Source organism: Trachypithecus francoisi, unplaced genomic scaffold, assembly GCF_009764315.1.
Source record: "Trachypithecus francoisi isolate TF-2019V2 unplaced genomic scaffold, Tfra_2.0 Lachesis_group8, whole genome shotgun sequence".
Classification (NCBI taxonomy): Eukaryota; Metazoa; Chordata; class Mammalia; order Primates; family Cercopithecidae; genus Trachypithecus; species Trachypithecus francoisi.
The window spans coordinates 105,068,739-105,094,206 of record NW_022681473.1 but is presented as its reverse complement, the minus strand read 5'-3'; the positions used below and the strand labels follow the sequence as shown (position 1 = coordinate 105,094,206).

At 42.1% G+C, this 25,468-nt stretch overlaps 1 protein-coding gene across 2 annotated transcripts; it reads left to right on the top strand.

The window, feature by feature from the left end:
* Positions 1–420: 420 nt before the first annotated feature.
* BUD13 (BUD13 homolog) lies at positions 421–25,468 on the top strand. 2 transcript variants are annotated; one of them, XM_033207848.1, is made up of 11 exons: positions 421–615; positions 3,172–3,265; positions 7,507–7,591; positions 9,659–9,738; positions 9,775–10,408; positions 11,988–12,205; positions 13,720–13,825; positions 14,474–14,612; positions 14,928–15,112; positions 15,671–15,752; positions 25,065–25,468. In XM_033207848.1, the coding sequence occupies exons 1-11, from the start codon at positions 473–475 to the stop codon at positions 25,156–25,158; spliced, it is 1,860 nt and encodes a 619-aa protein (XP_033063739.1). In that variant the 5' UTR covers positions 421–472; the 3' UTR covers positions 25,159–25,468. The 2 variants fall into 2 exon arrangements, with proteins under 2 accessions (XP_033063739.1, XP_033063738.1); XM_033207847.1 differs by having other exon boundaries at positions 422–615; positions 9,659–10,408.

Here is a 25,468-nt window from a genome sequence, read left to right as displayed (position 1 = left end):
TAGTGTCATCTCAGCCTGTGACCATTTCGAGTTAGGTGCCGGGATTCTTCCCGCTCTGTGATAACTTGCCCGAGGTCGTACAGCTAGCCAGCTATGGAACCTGTATTCAAACTCGGCTACGCTGCAGCCTGTGGCCCTCCACTTTTTTGCCCGTGCTCTGCAGTTTAGGTAACCTCTGGGGGCGGGGTCTTTTGGGTCAGGTTGTGGCCTCACAGAACAGCGCTTGCTGCGGTTGGATGGATGGGTGGGTGGGTGGGTGGATGAAGAGAAGAAACCTGGTGGCGTCGTCCCAGGGCTGTGGAGCGCTCCGAAGGCGAGCGCCTTCCCTGCGGCCCGACCTGCCAGCCGCGCGGTTCTCAGCACCCTCCGCCACTTCCGGCCCTGGCCCCGCCCCCTCGGGTGGCTGGCGTCCGTTACGCGTTGAGGAATTTTGTCCCCAGCGCCGACCCGTCTCTCTGCCCTCGCCGCTGCCATGGCGGCAGCTCCGCCGCTTTCCAAGGCCGAGTATCTGAAGCGTTACTTGTCTGGGGCAGATGCCGGCATCGACCGGGGGTCTGAGTCCGGTCGCAAGCGTCGCAAAAAGCGGCCGAAGCCTGGCGGGGCCGGCGGCAAGGGGTGAGTTGGTACCGGCCGGGGCGGGGCCTGCGACGACTCGCCACCCCTCACCCTTCCCAACTCCGCCCTCGGTCGCCTGGCGACTCCTTCCTTCTTGGGGGGTCTCCTGGCTTCTCCGCCGACCCCTGCTCATGCCCAGGGCCCCACTCACATCGCTTGAGGCCCCGCATTGCCTCTGCCGCCCCGCTTACACCTCGAGCCTCTAAGCAGTAGCGTCAGTGCGTTAGAGCCGGGCTGTAACTTTGATTACTCTTTTCCCGCCTTGGTAGACTTCCGTTCTCTCCCATGGAGAATGAATATTGCGCCCCGAGAATAATGGAGCGGATTCAAAGCCTCTGTGCTTGGATCTTTAGGGCCCGGTACCTGCCTGTGGGGATTCCCAAATCCCAAGGACTTGGTTCTGAATGAGAGACCTCTGATCACCTCCTGTTACTCTTAGTAATAGTCCTACTAACAAGAGAAGTTAACATTTACATAGTTATACTTTTCTTGCCAGGCAACATTATAAGAAATTTAAACATAAGTTTGTTTAAGCCTTACAACAGTACCATGAACTGGGTATTATTTTCAAATGGGAAAATTTTGTGGCCCAATGTAGTGGGCCCTACCAAATCGTTTTCCACCCACAGAATGTGACATTTAGAAATAGGGTCTTTGGAGATGTAATCAGTTAAGACGAGGTCATACTTGATTAAGGTGGGTGCCAAATACAAAATGACTGTTTTCCTTTTAAAAAGAGGGAAGTATGGATACAGACACAGCAACAAAGGAAAAACGACCATGTCTAGATGAAGGCTGAGATTGGATTGGATTTATGTTGCCAAAAACCAAGGTATGCCTGGGGCTACCAGAAGCTGGGAGAGGCAAGGAAAGATTCTCCCCTACGGACTTTCCAGGGAGGATGGCCTTGCAGACACGTGGATTTCAGATTGCTAGCTTCCAGAACTGTGAGAGTTTCTGTTGTTTTATGCCACGCAATTTTGTGGTACTTTGTTACAGTAACCTTAAGGCACTAAGATACCCAGTGAAGTCACATTGTTCTAAAGAACTAGTCTGTTGTTTTCTGGTTTGGTGCTTGCCTTATTATTGGCTTCGTCTTTCTGCTTGGCTGACTTGTGTGGATCCTTTGGAGGCAGTGCCATGTGATGAAAGTAGCTTGAGTGTTGGAGCAGCACTGGTCAGAGTTCGAATCCTAGCTGTGCCACTTTATAGGCTGTGTACCCTTGGGCAAGGTGTTTCATCTCACTGAGCTGCAGTTTCCTTATCTTTAAAACGGGAATAATACTGAATAATAATGCTTTTATGAAGTGGTGGTTGTGATTAGAGGGATTGCATGAAGTGACCCTGGCTTTTTGAATAACTTCACATCATGGCAGTCATTGTTATTATTGGGGCTCAACTATTGTTTATCCATGTAACAAGCATTTATTGAATACACCGTATTCCAGTTACTGTAGGGTGTTGAGGATGCCTCTGTGAACAAAAAGAAACATAGTCCCTGTTCTTGTGGAGCTTATAGTTTAGTGGGAATACAGGCTTTAAGCAACTAATTACACAACTAATTGATATATTTCCTTTATGATAAATGCAATGAAAGTATTCTAAGAGTTTTTAACAAGAGTTCTTAGTCTTTTTTTTTTTTGAGACAGAGTCTCACTCTGTCGCCCAGGCTGGAGTGCAGTGGTGTGATCTCAGCTCACTGCAAGCTCCAACTACAGGGTTCACGCCATTCTCCTGCCTCAGCCCCCCAAGTAGCTGGGACTACAGGCGCCCGCCACCACACCTGGCTAATTTTTTGTATTTTTAGTAGAGACAGGGTTTCACCATGTTAGCCAGGTTGGTCTCGATCTCCTGACCTCGTGATCCACCCACCTCGGCCTCCAAGTGCTGGGATTACAGGCGTGAGCCACTGGGCCCGGCTGGGTCCATAGTCTTGAGTGAGTGTGGGATGGTGAGGGAATCGGGGGAAGCAGTCAAGAAAAGTTTGCCAGGCTGGGTGCGATGGCTCTCGCCTGTAACCCCAGCACTTTGGGAGGCCGAGGCGGGCGGATTGCTTGCATATAGGAGTTTGGGACCAGTCTGGGCAACATGGTTAAACCCTGTTTCTACAAAAAATAGAAAAAAATAGTCAGGCACAGTGGCACGTGCCTGTAGTCCCAGCTACTTGGGAGACTGAGTGGAGAGAATAACTTAACCCCAGGAAGTCAGGTCTGCGGGGAGCCATGATGGTGCCCTTGCACTCCAGCCTGGGCAACAGTGTGAGACCCTGTCTCAAAAAAGAAAAAGATTGAGAAGAGTAGATCAGGCAGAGGGAAGGAACTGCATATGTGAAAAGTGATGCGTTAGTAACTTGGCTGCTTCCTAGGCACCAAAGGATGACCCAGGGAGGTGTTCAACCAAGGAAGTAGCAGTAGGAGATTAAGATGACCTTGTAGACAAAGACTGGACCATGCAGGATCCTGTAGGATTTTGAACTTTTATTTTAAAACCAATAGATAAGTGTTTTTAGGCTGGTATCCTAGAATGACTCTTTTTGATCTTCTTATTCTCATTTAGAATGCGGATTGTGGATGATGATGTGAGCTGGACCGCTATCTCCACAAGTAAACCAGAAAAAGAGGAAGAGGAAGATGATGGAGATTTGCCTGTGGTAGGTATCTTTGGGGCTGTCAGGATTTTGAAATGAAGCAAGCTTCTCAATTTTTTTTTTTTTTTCAGACGGAGTCTCACTCTGTCACCTGGGCTGGAGTGCAATGGCGTGATCTTGGCTCACTGCAACCTCTACCTCCTGGGTTCAGGCGACATGCCCGGCTAATTTTTTTTGTTTGTATTTTTGTAGAGACGGGGTTTCACCATGTTGGCCAGGCTGGTCTTGAACTCCTGACCTCAGGTGATCCACCCACCTTGGCCTCCCAAAGTGCTGGAATTACAGGTGTGAGCCACCGTGCCAGGCCAGGCTTCTCAATTTCTTTTCCCAGCTCAGGGTAAATTTGTAGGGGGTTAGTTGAGAACAGAAAAGAGGTGACAGTTTCCAAAGAGCTGTTTAAAATAGTTTTCTTTGCTGATGCCTATACACCAACTCCTCTCTTTATGGAGGGCCCATCAGCCTAGAAATGAGACGGATCACAGAGAGAAGACTCCTCAACATCAGTGATAGAGTAATGATGTGAATTAGCTGTGGTTCAGTTTGTTGGAATCTTCCTTAAAAACAATGCTGAGGTTCAATTATAGGGAACTTTTTATTTGCCCCATTTTTTTCATTGATTTAACCAAACTTTCAAATTGTATATTCTTGCCTAAGTACTGGAGATACATAGATTAATAGAACATAGCTATATTTTAGAGTTTATACCCTAGAATGAAAAACAATTTCAAATAAATTTCAACAGTATGGTAAATGTTGGGGATATTTCACATATGTACCAAGTACCATTAGAGCCCAGGGGAGGTAGCATACTTTGTATTCTGTTGGGAGATATCCTGAAAGATGTAAATATTGAGTTTTGAAGGATATATAAGAGCCAGGTGGACAAAATCATAGGCAAATGACCTCCCAGTGGTTCATGAAACCATTGCTGAGAATTTCTGAGAAACAAAGTGGAAAGGAGAGCTGTTGATAGGCTGAATTCCACTAAAGATGGTAAAGATGGATTCCAGATGAGTATTTAATATTAATTCCCAGCAAAATTCTAAAATCGATTATTTAAAAGAGGGCTTGCTAGTAATTAGAAGGAAAATAGTGATCTTAGGGAGCCAGTTTAGTTTTGGTCAGAACAAATAAATATTAACAATGTTTGTTGTTATTTTTTAATTTTATGAAAGCAATGCATATTTATTACAGAATATTTGGGAATTGAAAAAAGTTTAAAGTTTTTAAAAGAATAACCACTTATATTGTGACCATCCAAAGATAACTGCTGATATTTGGATGCATATCTCTTCAGGTTTTTCTCTTTAGAGATTATACATGCTTGTGTTTTATTTTTTTGAACATAATTGGGATCATACTGTACATATGGTTTTGGAGTCTACTCTTCTGCTAAATAATATGTTTTGGATACTTTGGTAAGACCTTAAAATATTCTTTGAGTGTATGATTTTTATTGGTTATGTAGTAGTTCACTATATATATTTATTTAATCTGTTCTATTACTGGATACATGAACTGTTTCCACTTTTAAAATATCATACATCATTGTACATAAATCATTTGTAGAAATCAGTTTATTTCTTTATTCCCATAATATGAAATGAATGGATCAAAAGGGTATGGTTCTTTTTAGTTATATTCCCATATTGCTTTCCAAAAGGTGCCAGCAGTTTACACTCCCACTAGAAGTAATGAGAATGCCAGTTCGCCTACGTCATCAATATTATTATTATTATTTTTGAGACAGGGTCTTGCTCTGTTGCCCAGGCTGAAGTACAGTGGTATGATCATGGCCCATTGTAGCCTCTACCTCCCAGGTGCAAGCAATCCTACCGTAGCCCCACGACTACCTGGTACCAAAGGTGCGTACTTCAATGCCTGGCTAATTTTGTGTATTTTTTGTAGAGATGAGGTCTCTGTGTTGCCCAGTCTGGTCTTGAACTCCTGGGCTCAAGTGATCCTCCCGCCTAGGCCTCCTAAAGTGCTGGGATTACAGGTGTTAGCCACATGCCCGGCCGATATTAAAGAATTATTAACAAAACAAAACCAATAGCAAACCTATGCCGATTTAGCAAATGAGTAATGGTATCCAGTTTCTTTTTTTTTTTTTTTCTGAGACAGAGTCTCGCTCTGTCGCCCAGGCTGAAGTGCAGTGGTGCAATCTCGGCTCACTGCAAGCTCCGCCTCCCGCGTTCACGCCATTCTCCTGCCTCAGCCTCCGGAGTAACTGAAACTACAGGCTCCTGCCACCATGCCCAGCTAATTTTTTGTATTTTTAGTAGAGACGGGGTTTCACTGTGTTAGCCGGGATGATCTCGATCTCCTGACCTCGTGATCCACCTGCCTCGGACTCCCAAAGTGCTGGGATTACAGATGTGAGCCACCGTGCCTGGCCCAGTTTCTTCTAACACTAGTGAAGTGAATCATTTTTTATATGTTCATTAGGCTTATGTTGTAGGTGTATTTTATCATTTGCCTTTTCACTTACTTCATAATAGTTTTTATTTATTTATTTATTTTTAGACAGATTCTCGCACTGTCACCAATGCTGGAGTGCAGTGGCTCGATCTTGGCTCAAGCGAACCTCCTGCCTCAGCCTCCCGAATAGCTGGAATTATAGTTGCCTGCCACCATGCCCAGCTAATTTTCATGTTTTTAGTAGAGATGGGGTTTTGCTGTGTTGCCCAGGCTGGTCATGAACTCCTGGGCTGAAGCGATCCACCCGCCTCAGCCTCCCAAAGTGCTGGGATTACAGGAATGAGCCACCTCACCTGGCCATTTTCTTTTATGATATTGTCTTGCTTTTATGATGGCCCAAAAACCTAAACAAAGGAGGCTTTAGTGTCACTGCTCTCTGCATTGGTTAAAACAGATTTTGATTATTGAATTCCTTTTTGTAACTGCAAGATAACCACCACCACCACCAGTAATAATGGCAAAACGATTATGATGATTACGATAGCAGTGGCAGCACAGGAATAACTAATAGGTGTAATTTATTGAGCATTTATCATGTACCACGCATGGCTAAGCTTACCTGAATTATCTCATTCGATCCTTATAGCAATCCTTTGAATCCCACTTTTACAAATGAGGAAATTGAGGCTTAGAATAATTTACCAAAGGTTACACAAATGCTAAGTGGAAGAACTGGGATTTAGATCTTAATTCATCTTGCCCAAAACCTGTGCTTTCAATGCTCAGTGAGAGATCTCAAAACTGGATTATATGAAGAATGATGGTAGGGTTTTCGGAGAAGTAGAGGGCTGTTATGACCTGGATTTAAATTCTAGTTCTGCCACTTGTTAGCTTGTGACATTGAGAAAGTTACTTAACTTCTCTGAGTCAGTTTGCTATTCAGTAATGTGGAGCCTTTCTTTGCAGGGTTATTGTGAGAATCCAGTTAGATTATATGAGTAAAACACAGTACCTTGCACATAGTTGCTACTCTGTAACTAGGATTTATTATGCCATCATTCTTTGAAAATTTGTCATGTGGAAAAGGGATCAGTTGCATCAGAGGTCAGAACTAGAATCAATTCAAAGAAGTTATAGGAAGGTAGAGATGAGACCAGTAAAACTAAGAACTTTCTACCATTTTTGAAAAATGCAGTGGACTGCGTTGTAAGATAATGAGGTCCTTGTCAGGAAGGGATTGGGTGAGTGACCATTTATTAGGAATACTATAGAGAAGATTCTGATTTGTTTGAAAGTTTGGAAGATAACAAATGTGGTTTTAGCTCTTAAAGATTAATGATTCTGTGTACATCTCAGTGGCTCTTTTTGGTTGTATTCAAGAAAACCTATTATTGTGACTACCTACAACAAGAAAGGTTTCATAGAAACCCAAAGTCCTTGATTAGTGCTAGGCATGATGGGGGGCCACCTATGTTTTCACTCTTAATGTAGAAGTAAAAGTGTAATAGGAATTTAGTGTTAGCTTACAAGTGGCTGTTGTGTACCTAGCAGGTTAATAAAAAGGTTTGTAATGAAAGAAATTAACCTTTGCGGGGACATTGATTAATTAGAGAAGGATCTACAATTCAACCAATACAGTGACAATCAGGTGCTTATGGAGCTAGCATAACTGAAGACCCCTACTTATTTCTTCATGACCGTGTTGGATATGTGTGCGCCCTTAGGTTAGGAATCGGAATGGTTGTAACTTCAGGTTCTTGAGACAGTGCTTCTTGGCTGGATCCTGTGGATTTCCTTAGCATAGGAAATCTTTACTCCCACAGGTGGCAGAGTTTGTGGATGAGCGGCCAGAAGAGGTAAAGCAGATGGAGGCCTTTCGTTCCAGTGCCAAATGGAAGCTTCTGGGAGGTGAGTTTCAACAATAGATAAATCTAAATCTCCATTAGTAGGGGAGGTTTTTTTTTCTTTTCTACACTTTTCTTTTAGAGGAATGCATAGTTTTTTTTAGTGTGTCATTGGTCCTGAAAAATAAAGCAGGAAAAAGGAAGCTGGACTTCTTCAGAAGTAGTAAGACATAGGAACTTAGAAACCAGATGTTCCTCTTTCTCTTGTATTTTGGCATTAGGGTTACTGAGGTCGGTGACTAATTTGGAGGCCTGTGAGCACACATTCCTCTTTGACTCAGAATAGGAGAGCCCTTGGTATATAGGCAAGACTTTGGGAGGAGTTTACAAGAAACAGGAACAGAATTTGGGGACTTTAGCTACCACTGTCCTCTTCTACAATGAAGCATCTCATTTCTGGGCGGTCAAGGACCAATGTTTTTGTTCTGTTTTTGTTAGTAAATTTCTCTCTTCTTTCCTTAAATATTGGCATTTTACAGTGCATTACCCTCCACTTGCCCACTTTAGACTCTAGGAAGCTAATATTTATAACTTAACCCTCTTGAAAAAAATTTGAGTCCTGGAGACTTGGATAAAAAGCGTTTGTGTGTCACATCTGTTTGAGCGTAGACTGGTCTTATTTGCCATGATAGTCCCCTGTCTAGCACAAGGAGCTGCCTTTAATAAATATCTGTAGAATTGTTTAATTGCTAGTAGGCATTTGATTTTTGTAGCCTAATCAGAATTCTTTTCCAAAGAGAATCTTTTGGTCTCCATATCTTGTTTGTCTAGGAAGACACACAGACACACACACACAGTGCTTTTCTGTATCTGAATGTTTAGAAAGTCAGTCACACACACTCACTCACTCACTCACTCCTTCACTCCTTTTCTTCTGCCTTGCTTTCACTTCCCCATCCCAATCTGTTACTGAAAATACGCTTACCAATCTCTGACCCTTACTTCCTTCAGATTTACTGTTAGGCCCCCCACAGATATCATACTTTTCTCTGTGGAGTGGATTCCAATCAGATAGGCCTGTTCCCCAAAGTAAAGGAGTTGACTTGTTTTAATTCATTCATTTAACAAGTATTCATTGGTTCCTACCCAGCCTTTATTTTTATTTGGGCTATGGAACTCAATGACAAGAGATAGAGGTAGAGGAAGAACTGGATTTTGAAACCGTTCCAGATGCTATAGATATTTCATTCTGTGGTGCCTTTGAAAATGGAAGGTCTCAGACTTGTATTTTAACTTTAAAGATTTACGTATTTTAAAGATTGCACATGGACTCTGGAGTCAAATAGAGCTGAATTTAAATATTCCTCCACCACTTATTAGCAGTATGACTTTGGCAAGTTAGTCTTTCTGAGTATTAACTTCCTCATCTATAAAATGGAAATGACAACATTTATGTCCTAGGCTTATGAGAATTGAATCAGGTAATCGCCATAAAACATTGGCACACAGTAGGTGATTGGTAATTACTTGCTCCTTTCTTTTTTTGTGATTTTTCCCCTCTCTAACAAAGAGCACAGTGAAATGGATTAAATAGTTAACAGCATTTTATTTTGATATTCACCGTTTTAGTCAATTTACCTTTTGAAAGAGGAGTGAGTACAAACTATAAAGTATCTAGGCAAAATATCAGTAGGAGCCACTAGCTGGGAACTCTGCACAAATGAGGTTTTAGAAAGAATATTGGACTGGGAGTTAGAAGATTTGGATTCTAGCCTGTGTCTTCATCCTGGTAGCTGTGACCTTGGGTAAGAAGTCGCTCAGCTCCTCAGCTGAAAACAGAGGCTCTGTTCATAATACAAGGGTACCTGCCCTGCTTACCTTAAAGGGTAGAATATAAAAAATGTACTGAAAATGCTTTGCAAATTTATGACTTGGTAGGCGGAGGGGTTATTCTTAAGATATTCATGAGTGGTGATTTGCGGCCGCTAAGCAAGAAAACTGTGCAGGCCTTTTGGGCTTTTTGAGCAGTTCTGAGGTATGTGCTGCTGGAGCATGTCTTGAAACTGGGTGTGGGAGTGGACAGAGGGACAGAGCATTTGTGGGAATCTGACTCTTTGTTTTTTGTGTTTAGGCCACAATGAAGACCTACCCTCACACAGGCATTTTCTTCACGATACCCCGGATTCATCTCCTAGGAGAGTCCGTCATGATACCTCGGATTCATCTCCTAGGAGAGTCCGTCATGACACCCCGGATTCATCTCCTAGGAGAGTCCGTCATGATACCTCGGATTCATCTCCTAGGAGGGCCCGTCATGACACCCCAGATCCTTCTCCCCTCAGAGGGGCTCGTCATGACTCAGACACATCTCCTCCCAGGAGGATCCGTCATGATTCCTCAGACACTTCACCTCCGAGGAGGGCCCGTCATGATTCTCCAGATCCTTCTCCTCCCAGGAGGCCTCAGCATAATTCTTCAGGTGCATCTCCTAGGAGAGTCCGTCATGATTCACCAGATCCCTCTCCTCCTAGGCGAGCCCGTCATGATTCCTCAGATATCTCTACCCCCAGAAGGGTCCATAACAACTCCCCTGACACATCTAGGAGGACTCTTGGTTCTTCAGACACACAGCAACTCAGAAGGGCCCATCATGACTCCCCTGATTTGGCTCCTACTGTCGCTCATTCCCTACCCAGAACCAAAAGTGGTAAAGCCCCAGAAAGAGCCTCTAGCAAGACTTCTCCACATTGGAAGGAGTCAGGAGCCTCCCATTCGTCACTCCCAAAGAACAGCAAATATGAGTATGACCATGACCTCTCTCCTCCACGAAAAAAGCAAACAAAATCCCATTTTGGAGACAAGAAGCAGTTTGATTCCAAAGGTGAGCATATGACTGTCCATGAGAGGGACATATGTATCCCTGGGAGCTTTCTTTTGGCCCTTTACTTGTTTTATTAGGTAAAGAATGGAGTTTCTTTGGGAAAGTTTTGAAAAGTGAGAGGCTGGGTTTGGGAGAGTTAAAGAATTATGGTGGCAGGGAGGAAGGTTTTCATGTATCTTTTTATGTACTCGCCCCACCCCATAGAAAAGTACAATTTATTTGTTGCAGAAGCTTTAGAATGTACAGAAGTGTATAAAGATAAAATGTGACACAAAATTCTGTCATTCAGAGGCAATTAGTGTTGTAGCCAGGGTCATCTTAGTCTTTTTTGGTTTGCCTTTTTTATATAGTTGAGCTCTGGCTATGTAGAACATTTGTATTGCATGTGCAATCTTGCCTGCTCTCCTTTCTTAACAGTCTTCCTCAGGCCATAAAAACATCTTTATGTTAATATAATTTTTAATAGTGTTTCATTACATAAATTTAATCATTTTCCTAATAAAGAATGTTTTTGGTTATTTCTAAGTTTTTGCTTTTGTAATTCTATAATGAACATCCTTGTACATAAACTGTTGTCCCCATTTTGGATTATTTCCTTATCTACTTCTAGATAGATTTCCTGGAAATTCAACTACTTCTATATAGGTTTCCTAGAAAGCTGAGAAGTTGATGTACTGGGTCAGAAGATGTGGCCGTTTTAAAGACTGTCGATACATATTGCAGAATGCTCTTTGGGAGGTGACTTGTGATGCTTATACAGTCACTAGAATTTAGGCCTGTGCAGTTACATTTTTTACTCCCTCTTTTGTTCCTAGGAACTACTTTAATTTTAAATTAAAGCACTTTGTTATCCTTTAGTCGGAGGATATCAGAATATAATTCTAGGTATTTCTGACTTTTGCCACACTATGGAGAGCTGTCTTTCCATGAGTGGGGTTACTGACATAGAGGAGTGTGTGGAGATCTTACACACCAGTTACAGTCAGTGGTCACTTGGGAATAGAATGCCATCTTCTACCTGTTGGTCTTAAAAGTTGTTTCTGACTTTGCTCTTCTCCTATGTCATCCATACTTATGTTTAGGTTAATGATAATTCTTCATAGAAAAACTAAATAAATATTGCACATTAGCTTGGTAAGTTATTTTCTTAGATTCTTCCAAGGGGATTAAAGAACTCTTTGGGCAGGCATGGTGGCTCAAGCCTATAATCCTAGCACTTTGGAGGCCGAGGCAGGCGAATCACCTCAGGTCAGGAGTTCAAGACTAGCCTGGCCAACATTGGCGAAATCCCGTCTCTACTAAAAACACAAAAATTAGCTGGGCATGGTGACATACACCTGTAATTCCAGCTGCTTGGGAGGCAGAGGCACAAGAATTGCTTGAACCCAGGAGGCGGAGATTGCAGTGAGCTGAGATCACACCACTGCACTCCAGCCTGAGACTCTGTCTCAAAAAAAAAATAAAATAAAATAAAAGGAATTCTTTAATTTCTAGGTTCTTCTCCCAGCCATAGGAGATTTCATGTAAGTTCTTCACCTAGGGGACATCAGAGTCACACAGATTCTTTGCTCCTATCCAGGTGACTGCCAGAAAACAACTGATTCAGACCTTTCTTCTCCACGGCATAAACAAAGTCCAGGGCACCAGGATTCCGATTCAGATCTGTCACCTCCACGGAATAGACCTAGACACCGGAGCTCTGATTCTGACCTCTCTCCACCAAGGAGGAGACAGAGGACCAAATCTTCTGATTCTGACCTGTCCCCGCCTCGAAGGAGTCAGCCTCCTGGAAAGAAGGTCAGGATTTTCAGGAGCCATGTCCTTCTTTTTGTGTGACTCTTCTCTCAGTTTTATATATGTCCCAGAGAAGCCAAGAAGAAGAATGTAGCTCTTAGAAGTGTAGTAAATCTTAGTTAAAAGGACCTTTGGAGGTCTTTCTTTCTGAAGGCAAACTGGCTATAACCTATCCCAGATGGACTTACAGATACCAGATTTCCCAAGTAGCTTCTGCTTTTATAGCCTCTTAATTCTACAATCTCATTTTAACAGGTCCAGAAAAGCTGCCTATTTTCTTAGGAATAAACTAGGGACTGTAATTTGCAGAGTGGAGTTTGGAGCACAAACGTGTCAAACGGATCATTTGGCAAGATGCTTAATATCTCCAAACCTCAGTTTCTTTATCTGTAAATTGTGGATAATAGTAGTACCTACTGTGTACAGTTATTATGATAATTAAGCCAGTGTAAGTAAAACCCTTAGCACAGTGTCTGGGACAAAGTAAGTATCTAGTGTTAGTGATTTACTAGTATAAATTGGACTATAGGCCTCTGTATCCAGAACTTAAGAACAGACACTTAAAATATGAAACCACTTTTAGAAATCATGTTGTCCGAAAGGTCAATGTTTTGTTTTGAATTCATGATAAAGCTTGATGAATTAGCCAAAAAACCCCAAAATCCATATGAACCTTGAGTAATTATATTGTAAAGAACATTGGTAGTAGTAAAGGAATCTTATTTGTGAGTGGTTAAGAAACAGAATGATAGAGCCTGTGATGTGCATTTTTCTGCCCAGTGCAGACTTATCAGGTAAATCTTGTCTGTAGAAGATTCTAAGAAGAGTGGTCCTGGCAGGGTAGACCAGCTTGTTCTTTACCCCGGGAGTGAGATTCTTCTCTTTTAGGGAAAAAAGAGGTCTCTGTTTCAGCTGGACCCCTTGACATTTTATGTATCTGTTTAGTTCATGGACAACTTGATATTAGTCCAATTTGGTTGCTTAAGGATATCAGGATATACCGTGTGCTTCATTCGTGGACTGGTTTGCTATCTTGATACTAAGTGGAAATTAGCAAAAAGTTTTCATTTGGTTAGATCTTTTGTTATTACCCTGAAATATATCCACAATTTAAGGATCTTAGGTTTGCTTGAGTTTGTACTATAAATGGAATATTTTATCAGTGTTGGTCTCTAATGGAAGGCTTAGTACTTTATACTGGTTTCTGATCAGATGACCTGAGAGAATCTTCATGTGTGCAGTTTATTTTCTGAAAAGTCAGAAATGCAAATGTGTAGCTCTTCCTTTAACATATTGTTAGTTTGTGTTTCTGCTTACTCTTAAACTTGATGGTTTTGATGAAATTTGATTTTCTTTTATAGTTTTTGAATCCTGTGGTAATTAATGAGAATGTAAAGCTAGAGTTTGAGGTTTAATTATTGCTGGTCATCAGACACAAATGCAACTAACTGTGTACCCATGGAGCCTACTGCCACATCATCTCGTTAATGTTGGATGCTCCCTTTTCCATTGCATAGGCTGCACACATGTATTCTGGGGCTAAAACTGGGTTGGTGTTAACTGACATACAGCGAGAACAGCAGGAGCTCAAGAAACAGGATCAAGAAACCATGGCATTTGAAGGTAAAAATATGAAAGTGCAGAGACCAATCCAGGCTCATGTTTTTTTTTTTTTTAATTTAGCTTATTATACCTGATATTTTAAACTTTTAATTGCTATCAAATTTCAGCTCTAGTTTTATGCATGGTTATAATTTCTCAGTGAGTCCCAGTGTTTCTTTCCTTCTTGAAAAATGCCATTTCGCCCAGGCATGGTGACTCATTGTAATTCCAGCACTTTGGTAGTCCGAGGCGAGTGGATTAGCTGAGGTCTGTAGTTCGAGACCAGCCTGGCTAACATGATGAAACCCCATCTCTACTAAAAATAGGAAAAAACTAGCCAGGCGTGGTGTTGCATGCCTGTAATTCCAGCTACTCAGGAAACTGAGACAGGAGAATCGCTTGAACCTGGGAGGTGGAGGTTGCAGTGAGCCAAGATGGCGCCACTGCACTCCAGCCTGGGCAACAGAGCGAGACTCCATATCAAAAAAAAAAAGAAAAATGCCATTTCTCGGGCCCAGTGCCAATATGCACCTAGATGTTGGTAGGAACTACTTTGGTCTGGCTGCAGAAGTTCTTTTCTAGCATTAGAATTCCAAGTGGTTGATTTGATCTCTTAGAATGTTATTTCTGATTTTGATCCTGATATTTGAGTATAATTTTCCTTTGCAGCTGAATTTCAATATGCTGAAACCGTATTTCGAGATAAGTCCGGTCGTAAGAGGAATTTGAAACTGGAACGTTTAGAACAAAGGAGGAAAGCAGAAAAGGACTCAGAGAGAGATGAGCTGTATGCCCAGTGGGGAAAAGGGTAAGGGAACCACTGAAAGGGTAAACAAGATGGCAGTGACTGGAACAAGTCATTTCTCTGCTCTTCTTGATCACTCACTTTCTTATTATGCCTTCAGAGCTGTTATCAGTAATGGGAAATTTGGTGTGCTGAATCTTCTTCCTAGGATATTGATATATTCCACACTTTCAGTGGATATTCTGGGAATTTTACCCTGCTCAGTATTTGCCCTAGGGTACTACTAGAAAGAGGAGAGTCTCCAAATTTAGCAGTATGGTCCATCTTGTGTAGAAGTGGAAATGTCATAGCAAACACTCTTGGTTCTTTTTTGCCCAGGCTTGCCCAGAGCCGGCAACAGCAACAAAATGTGGAGGATGCAGTGAAAGAGATGCAAAAGCCTCTGGCCCGCTATATTGATGACGAAGATCTGGATAGGATGCTAAGAGAACAAGAAAGAGAGGGGGACCCCATGGCCAACTTCATCAAGAAGAATAAGGCCAAGGAGAACAAGAATAAAAAAGGTGGGACTTCTGGGAATCTGATCAGAGCTGGAGGTGACTTGTGAAGAGAGAGAATCATTAGGATGCTGTTACATAGCTGTATGCAAGGAAGGATTTCCCAAATAATTTAAATTCATTGTATTTGTGAGTTTAGATTCAACTCAACTGGTCTTTCTATATGAAAATTTTTCCGGGCCAGGCGCGGTGGCTCATGCTTGTAATCCCAGCACTTTGGGAGGCTGAGGCGGATGAATCACCTGAGGTCAGGAGTTGGAGACCAGCCTGGCCATGGTGAAACCCCGTCTCTACTAAAAATACAAAAAAAAATTAGCTGGACGTGATGGTGCACGCTTGTAATCCCAGCTACTTAGGAGGCTAAGGCACGAGAATCGCTTGAACCCAGGAGGCGGAGGTTGCAGTAAGCGGAGATTGTGCCACTGTACTCCAGCCTGGGTAACAGAGTGAGACTCTATTAAAAAAAAAAAAAAAAAATAATAATAATAAATTCCCACATTGCCATCCTGCTCTGAATTAAATTATGTCATTAACTAAATACTTTTTTCTTACTCCTCTCTTTAGTGAGACCTCGCTACAGTGGTCCAGCACCTCCTCCCAACAGATTTAATATTTGGCCCGGATATCGCTGGGATGGAGTGGACAGGTAAGCCTGGGTATTTCTTTTTTTTCTTTTTTTTTTTTGAGACGGAGTCTCGCTCTGCCGCCCAGGCTGGAGTGCAGTGGCCAGATCTCAGCTCACTGCAAGCTCCACCTCCCGAGTTCACGCCATCCTCCTGCCTCAGCCTCCCGAGTAGCTGGGACTACAGGCGCCCGCCACCTCGCCCGGCTAGTTTTTTGTATTTTTCAATAGAGACAGGGTCACACCGTGTTAGCCAGGATGGTCTCCATCTGCTGACCTCGTGATCCGCCCGTCTCGGCCTCCCAAAGTGCTGGGATTACAGGCTTGAGCCACTGCGCCCGGCCAAGCCTGGGTATTTCTTACTTTTTTATTTTCTCTTCTACCTGACTGTAACCTTCCCTAACCACTCGTAAGTTGCTCCACACTTTATTTCATTCTCTGCTTTAATCACAAGGTGAAAAATATGCACTTTGCTTGCTTCTATTTCTGAGGTCCACAAATCCTAATTTTTCATGCTTGGAACACTCCTCTTTCTGTTTCCTTTTCATAACACTTTTTAAAGCTCTGTACAAACAACTCAGGTGTTCAGATAAGACACCCTTTGTTTTGGACATTGGTTACTTGTAATGACATTTTCTAAGGTTTAGAGGGGTCGAGTGATGAGTCGTGGTCTGGAGCCTTCTATGTGATATGTCTTTAAAATGTAGCCTCTGAATCTTTATTCACTTTACGGTCTTAGGAGGCAATCACTTTTTTTTTTTTTTTTGAGACGGAGTCTCGCTCTGTTGCCCAGGCTGGAGTGCAGTGGCCGGATCTCAGCTCACTGCAAGCTCTGCCTTCCGGGTTCACGCCATTCTCCTGCCTCAGCCTCCCGAGTAACTGGGACTACAGGCGCCTGCCACCTCGCCCAGCTAGTTTTTTGTAGTTTTTAGTAGAGACGGGGTTTCACCATGTTAGCCAGGATGGTCTCGATCTCCTGACCTCGTGATCCGCCCGTCTCGGCCTCCCAAAGTGCTGGGATTACAGGCTTGAGCCACCGCGCCCGGCCGAGGCAATCACTTTTAATGTCTCACAGTCCTCTACCACCTCATCTGTCTACCTACCAGCATCTGTACCCACATGCTCTAATTCCTGTCTCTTATGATGGATGAACTATATTTGCTTCCATTCAGAGTCAGTTCGTGTACTCACGTGTTAGATCCTATCTCCTCTTGCCTACTAAAGGACATTGTTTTAGTATCTAGCACAATAATTCTCAAACTTTTTAATTTCAGGATCCTTTTACACTCTTTTTTTTTTTTTGAGATGGAGTCTCGCCCTGTTGCCCAGGCTGGAATGCAGTGGCGCAATCTCAGCTCACTGCAACCTCTGCCTCCCGGATTCGGGCGATTCTCCTGCCCCAGCCTCCCGAGTAGTTGGGATTACAGGCGCGCGCTGCCATGCCCAGCTAATTTTTTATATCTTTAGTAGAGACAGGTTTTCACCATGTTGCCAGGCTGGTCTCGAACTCCTGACCTCAGGTGATACGTCCACCTTGGCCTCCCAGAGTACTGGAATTCCAGGTTTACAGGATTACAGGATTACAGGTGAGCCACCATGCCCAACCACTCTTGTTTTTTGTTGTTGTTGAGGCAGAGTCTTGCTCTGTTGCCTGGGCTGGAGTGCAGTGGTGCGATCTCCACTTCCCGGGTTCAAGCAATTCTCATGCTTCTGCGGCCTGAGTAGTTGGGATTACAGGTGTGCATCACCATACCCAGCTAATTTTTGCATTTTTAGTAGAGACGGGGTTTTTGCCACGTTGGCCAGGCTGGTCTTCAATTCCTGGTCTCTTATGATCGTCTGCCTCGACTTCCCAAAGTGCTGGGATTACAGGCTTGAGCCACCGTGCCTGGCCTACACTCTTAAAAATTACTGATGACCTCAAAAAGCTTTTGTTGATGTGGATTATATATATTGATATTTACCATGTTATAAATTAAAACTCAGACATTTAAAAAGTGTTTATTCATTCTAAAAAATAATAAACTAATTACATTAACATAATAACTTTTATTATTATACTTTATGTTCTAGGGTACGTATGCACAACATGCAGGTTTGTTACATATGTATACATGTGCCATGTTGGTGTGCTGCACCCGTAATTACTGTATTTTTAAATGAAAAATGATTACATTTTCCAAGTGAAAAAATAGAAGGATAGCATTGATTTACATTTTTGCAAATCTCATTAATGTCTGACTTAATAGTAGGTAACTTGACTGCGTTTGTCTGCTGTGATATGTTGTTCAGTTGAAGTATGGGAAGAAAATTTAGCCTCACACATAGGTAGTTAGAAAGAGAAGGCATATTATATTTCTTAATGTTAACACAAAAACTCAACAAGTGCTGGTTTCTTAAAGGTGAGCTATGTGGAACCTGAAACCAGATCAAAGAACTTTCATTACTGTTATATTAATTTTTTTAATACTTTGAGTGGATCTTTTACCCATGCATGATTTTATAACATCATGCATTGGTCATTTGTAAAATATTGGTTTGCTGAGTTTTTCAGACCTTCCAAATGTTGACATATTTCCAGTATACAATATCAGAAAGTCACTTTTGTTAACATCACTTCTGGTCTCATCACAAAAATCTTTAAATAATGGGAAGTTAAAGAGTTCACAGGTTTTCAGAATTCTAATTTACACTTGAAAGTTTAAAAATGTTATCACTGGCATTTCCATTGCTTGAGCTGTTTCCATTTAATAGCTTAATTTCTCTGCTGAGATTTCCCATCTGTTCATTATGAGATATTTTCCTCTTCTTGAAAATATTTATGATATATAATTGGTGCTTTAAAGTCCTTCCTGTCTGCTAATTGCAACATTTGATTCGCCACAGGATTGGTTTCTATATTGGCAGCTTTTTCTTCAGTGTGGGTTACATTGCCCTGTTTATTTACCTGTCTAGTCACTTTTTAAAATTGTTACTAGACATCATGAATGATACACTGTAGAGACTTTGAGTTCTGTTACACTGTATTGTCAGTTGTTTTCCTTCTGGTAAAGCTCACTTTGTACAACAGCTTTTTTATAGATTCCATCAGATTTTGTACCTAGAGGGTCATTCCATCTTTGCATACAGTTTGATTTCTTACTTTCCAATCTAGATGCTTTTGCTTCTTTTTCTTGCCCTGTTGCATTAGCTAGCACTTCAGTGCAGACGTCGAATAGAAGTAGTGAGAGCAGACATCTTTGCTTTGTTCCTAATCTCAGGAGGAAAACATTTAGTTTTTTACCATTAAGTAGGTTTTTTGTAGATACCCTTTATCGAGTTAAAGTTCCCTTCTATTCCTGTTTTGCGAGAGTTTTGTTTTCAGGAATGTATATTGGATTTTGTTCAAAATATTTTCTAATTATCCTTTTGGTTTATTCTTTGCTCCATGGGTTATTTAGGAGTGCATTAATTCCAAATATTTGGACTTTTCTAGATATCTTACTGCTATTTACTTGTAATTTAATTCCATTTTGGTTAGATAATATACTGTAATATTTTGATCTTTTGAAATTTGTTGGTCAGGCACGGTGGCTCATGCCTGTAATCCCAACACTTTGGGAGCCCAAGGCAGACGAAATTGCTTGAGCCTCAGAATTTGAGACCAGCCTGGGCAACATGGCAAAACCCTGTCTCTACAAAAAAATATAAAAATTAGTCGGGCATGGTGGCACACGCCTGTAGTCCCAGCTACTCTGGAGGCTGAGGTGTGAGGATCACTGAGCCCAGGGAGGTCGAGGCTGCAATGCACTGTGATTGCACCACTGCACTCCAGCCTGGATGACAGAGTGAGACCCTGTCTCAAAAAACAATAATACAAATGAAATTTGTTAGATGTGTTTTATGGCCCAGTATATAGTCTGTCTTCTGAATGTTTCGTTTGCACTTGAAGAGAACGTATATTCTGTAGTTATAAAAGATAGTGTTTTATAAATGTCAGTGAGGTCAAGGTGGTTAATAGTGTTTAGATCTTAGATCACCTATGTTCTGGGTTTTTTTGTGTCTGTATTTTTCTATCAGTTACTATCAATTGTGGATTTTTTGTTTTAGCTGGTTTGTTTTTCAACTCTAAAATTTCCATTTAATAGCTTACATTTCTCTGCTGAGATTTCCCATCTGTTAATTATGAGACATTTTCCTCTTCTTGAAAATATTTATGATACATAATTGGTGCTTTGAAGTCCTGTCTGCTAATTGCAACATTTGATTCACCACAGGATTGCTTTCTATTGACTGCTTTTTCTTCGATGTGTATTGCATTTTCCTGTTTATTTACCTGTCTGGTCACTTTTTAAAATTGTTAGTAGGCATCATGAATGATTCACTGTGGAGACTTTGAGTTCTGTTACACTGTATTCCTCTTAAGTGTGTTGGTTTTTATTCTAGCAGGTAACTAACATGGCTGAACTCCAAACTTTCTCCTTTGCAGTGGACCGCAGCTACAATCTCTGCTCAGTTCTTTTAGTTTCTAGCTGCCATTTTTTTTTTTTTTTGGCCTGATGGTATTTTCTCTGCACATGTGTTGTTTAACAGTTAGCCAAGGATTTGAGTAGGGTTTGTATGTAGATATTGAGGTTCATCCCTTTTGTAGTTCCTTCTCTTTCAAGATTTCCCTCCTAATTTCCTAGCTGTTCTGCCCACTTTGCACTAACTCCTCAAGCCAGTAAGTCTGTGGCTTTCTGCCTTCATGAGCTGTGCTGTTTGGGAAGTTGCCCTCTAGCAAATCTCTTCTCATATATAGACTTCATCCAGTTTATACTTACTTTTGGTCACTCTTCCACATGTTCAAATACCTGTATTTCTTTATTTTGTCTAGGTTTTATGGTTGCTAACTGAGGATAGGTTAGTCTGCTCAGGTTACTCTGCAGTGTCTATAATCTAACTCCCCACCTTATATGGGCCTAAGGCATTGTCTTCTGTCCCTCTTGGTGCCATCAAAATCCAACAGCCAGGTGTGGTGGCATGTGTCTGTAGTACCAGCTACTTGGGAGGCTGAGGCAGGAAGATTCCTTGAACCCAGGAGCTAAAGTCCAGGCTAGGCAACATAGTGAGACCCCATCTCTAGAATAAAAAAATGTAAAACTCTTTTTTCTGATATTGGCAGATGTCTATAAGATGACTATAGTTACTCATCTTGTTAGATATCTTTAGGGTAGCTGTGGTTACGGGCTAGCTTACTAGTTCCGTTTGCGGTTCACTACATGAACTGCAAAAAGTATGTAGGCTTTTGGTAGAAGGAGGATTTTTCAGAATACTCATTTGCCATACATACGGCCAGAAGTAGATCTTTTTATAGTACAACCCTACAGATGTTCCCTGCTACCGAGTTTTTGTTTTTTGTTTTTTAATTTTTGGACCCAAAACAGAATTCTCCCTGACCTAGTTTTTTACTAGTGTTTAATTTGTCTTCATCTTTCTCAGTTGCTTTTTTCTACTTGTTCTGATTTTATCCTAGATTTCTCCTCTTATTTCCCTTTGTCACTCTTGCTTTCTTTCTGTTATTCATCTTTCATCATCTTTCCTAGTTTTGTCTCTATTGGGCCCACTGCAAGGGGATATTTCCAGAACAGATATATAGTATGTTATAGTTGGAAAAACCCATGAGGTAATTACCCAGCCCCTATTAATTAAAAGAGAAACTGAAGCCCAATAAATAAGCAGTTTGCCTAGAGGCATGCAATTTCCCTGAGAAAGCTGGAATTAGAACTCTGTTCCTGATTCTCTGGTCCAAAGCTCTTTTCACTGTGAGTTCTCCTGCAATTTGTTTTCTGATTCTGCTTAGGATTTGGTGTTTGTTATTCATATGTCCTTTGTGTTATCATATTAGTATAAATCTCTTAAGACCTTGTTACCAAGGTAAAAAACAGTGGTTTCCTTAGTGCTTTGGAGTACCATCCATGTTTCTAAGTTTGGAGAGGATGCCATTTATAATAAACTTCCCTTCTTCTTCTTCTTTTTTTTTTTTGAGATGGAATTTCACTCTTGTCGCTCAGGCTGGAGTGCAGTGGCATGATCTTGGCTCACTGGAACCTCCTCCTCCTGGGTTCAAGCGATTCTTCTGCCTCAGCCTCCCGAGTAGCTGGGATTACAGGCGTGTGTACCACACCCAGCTAATTTTTGTATTTTTTAAGTAGAGACAGGGTTTCACCATGTTGGCCAGGCTGGTCTCTAACTTCTCACCTCAGGTGATCCACCCACCTTGGCCTCCCAAAGTGCTAGGATTACAGGCGTGAGCTGCCATGTCTGGCCAAGTTTCCCTTCTTAAAGCCCTCCGTTACTCCACTCATTCCTTAAGGGAAAGTCTTAGCATACATGTTATAAGTGTAAGCAGCTAGGTACTAGGTACTAGGGATTCCATGATTAATGAGAGATAGCCCCTGAGCCCAGGAGCTCACTTTCAGTCTAGAATAGAAGACAATTTCAATGCTGTTTAGTTAATGTTACTATAGAAGATTTTCAAGATGTTTTGGGAGCACAAAGGAAGAGTGAGTTGAGCCTTAGGAGGATGTGATCAGGAAGTGCTTCCTAACGGATGAAATATGGGAGCTGAGTTTTAAGGGATATTGGTAAACCAGCCAAGATAAGAAGGAAAGGAAGGATGTTAAAGGAAGAGGGTCCTATACGTGCAGAGTCATAAGGCTATGAGACACCATGGTGATACCAGATGGTGGGGGGTCCATAAGTAATTTGCTGTCGTTGGATAGCATGAAGTTTGAGATGGATGAGAGAGGTTGGCAGACCCTGATCACAGAAGGCCCTGGAAGCCTTTCTGAGGAGCTTGGTCTTCACCCTAGAGGTAAAGGGGAGCCACGGAAGGATTAAAAACAGCTCTGCAATTTAGATAGACAAATCCATTGTAGCAGTAATGCGAAGGATTTGAAAGGCACAAGATTGGAAGTAGAACAGATGCAAGGCTTTTGCAGTAGCTCAGGCTAAAGGTAATGAATGTCTGAACTATGACCTTCAGGCAGTGGTAGTAAGGATGGTTAGTAAGAGAATAGGAAGTGGGAATGTGGTTAGGGGTGAGCTGGAGGGACCTGTTTGCTGATTTGGGGAAGAGGAAGGAGGAGTCACTGGATTTGGCAACAAGGAATATCATTGATGACTTGAAAGGGCTAGTTCCATGGTATAGTGAAACAATGGCCAGGTTCTAATGTATTAAGGAGTGAATGAAAAGTGAGGAAACAAACAGTGAATACAGGCTGTTTCAAGAAGTTTAGATAAGAAGACCAAGAGAATGCATGGTAATTAGAAGGGATTTGAGGACCACTCACTACCTCCTTGAAATTCACCCCTGTATTGTTTTCCATGACACCCTACCCCTGGTTCTTTTCTCTGATCGTTCTTGGGCCACCTTTGCAAACTCCTCTTCCTCTGTGCACCTCTTAAATCTTTCCCAGGGCTCCATCCATAATTTTTAGCTGTTCACACTCTATGTGCTCCCTCTGGCCGATTCTTACCTAGTCATGTTTTCACCTATGACCTATATGTACATGATTTCCAAATCAGTATTTGCATCTTGGTCTGGTGTATTTAGCTATGTGTTTCTCTATTGATTTGGACTTGAGAGATTTCAAATGCATTGTATTTAAAGCTGAACTCATCATCTTCTACTGTAGCCCGCTACTACTCATGTGCTCTCTAATTTGCCTCCTCCTCCTTTGTCCTTGTGTACCTAATCAATTAGTCCTACTAATTAGTCTTACTAATTTTGCCTCCTGTATCTTCTCTCTTCCATCCCTCTTTATCATTGTCTTCATCATCTGTTGCCTGGACCATTGCAGTGATTTTCCTGCCCCAGATCTCCTCCAGAGTGATCTCTTTGAAATGCAGTTTAAGTTCTTGCTTTAAATCTATCCTTTCTGGATGAAATACAAGCTTTTTACCATGGCCTACAAAGCTCATTATGCATTGGTCTCTGCCTACCTTTCCAACTTTGACTCATGGCTGTTCCCTTTGTTGTACTTCAGGCTCCAGCCATACCAGTTTGCCTTTGGTTTGCTGCACATACCAGGCCACTTCTTATTTCTGTGCCTTTGTTCTTGTTGCTTATTCCGTTCTGAAATGACCTCCAGACCCTTCTGACCCTTCCCATCCCCAGTGCTGTAGTTAACACAAAGCCTTTACTGATCATTCTTGCCCAACCCTCATGTCACCTTTTTATCATACCTCCCCAAAGCTGATTAAGATACCCATTCTGTTTCCATGATACCCCATATGTATTTCTGCCAGAGTTTAAGCGGTTCTTTTAATTTATTTGTTTAAATGTCTGTCTCTTCCACTAGTCTGGGAGTTCATCAGGGCAAGTGCTGTGTGATACTCATTTTCATGCAGTGCCTACCATGGTACCTAGTATATAAACAAAATTCAATAAATGTTTTTGTAATGAATGGACAAAATATAAGATGTGGACATCAGCTGAAAGAAAACTGGGCTTTTAAAGAGTGGCAAATGTGGCCGGGCACGGTGGCTCAAGCCTGTAATCCCAGCACTTTGGGAGGCCGAGACGGGTGGATCACGAGGTCAGGAGATCGAGACCATCCTGGCTAACATGGTGAAACCCCGTCTCTACTAAAAACTACAAAAAACTAGCTGGGCGAGGTGGCGGGCGCCTGTAGTCCCAGCTACTTGGGAGGCTGAGGCAGGAGAATGGCGTGAACCCGGGAGGTGGAGCTTGCAATGAGCTGAGATCCGGCCACTGCACTCCAGCCGGGGCGACAGAGTGAGACTCCGTCTCAAAAAAAAAAAAAAGAGTGGCACATGTTTGAAATAGCTGTCAGAGTGGGGGAAGGGTCTGAACAAGGACCAAGAAAAGGATGAATGATATATTTTGTCCCTTTGATTCTACTGCATATACCTTAAATATTTTCTTTTCTTTTTTTTTTTTTTGAGACAGAGTCTCACTATGTCACCCAGGCTGGAGTGCAGTGGCACGATCTCAGCTCACTGCAGCCTCCGCCGCCCACGTTCAAGCGATTCTCCTGCTTCAGCCTCCTGAATAGCTGGATTACAGGCACCTGCCACTGCATCCAGCTAGTTTTTGTATTTTTAGTAGAGACAAGGTTTCACCATATTGTTCAGGCTGGTCATGAACTCCTGACCTCGTGATCCACCCGCCTCAGCCTCCCAAAGTGCTGGGAATACAGGTGTGAGCCACCATGCCCGGCCATGCCTTAAATATTTTCATATGACTCTTTACTTTCCCCCCTTTTCATTATATTGTGAACTCTTCCCTTTCTTTTAAAATAAATGTCTCTTTCAGGGTTCTGGTGAATAGTATATCTCTTTTGATTGCAGATCCAATGGATTTGAACAGAAGCGCTTTGCCAGGCTTGCCAGCAAGAAGGCAGTGGAGGAACTTGCCTACAAATGGAGTGTTGAGGATATGTAACTTGCCTGAGGCTGTGGGGGTGGCTGGGCTGTGGTAGTGGGCATAGGCAGTGAGATATCCAGCAGTAACAGTTGTCTGTGCTAATAATTGGAGCCCACAAAGACCAGCACCCTGTTGAATGCCAGTTTTGACCACAGAAGAATATTTGAGACCTGATGTTTGGACTGAGGTACCTGTACTTCTTGGGTATGACAACACCGGCTGTTGCTGGCTTTCAGAGGAAGCATTGATTTCTCAGTGTACCAGGGGTTGTTCTTGGTTAGGGTTTTTCTTTTCCTTTTTTAAATAAACATATATTTATTTTTTTAAA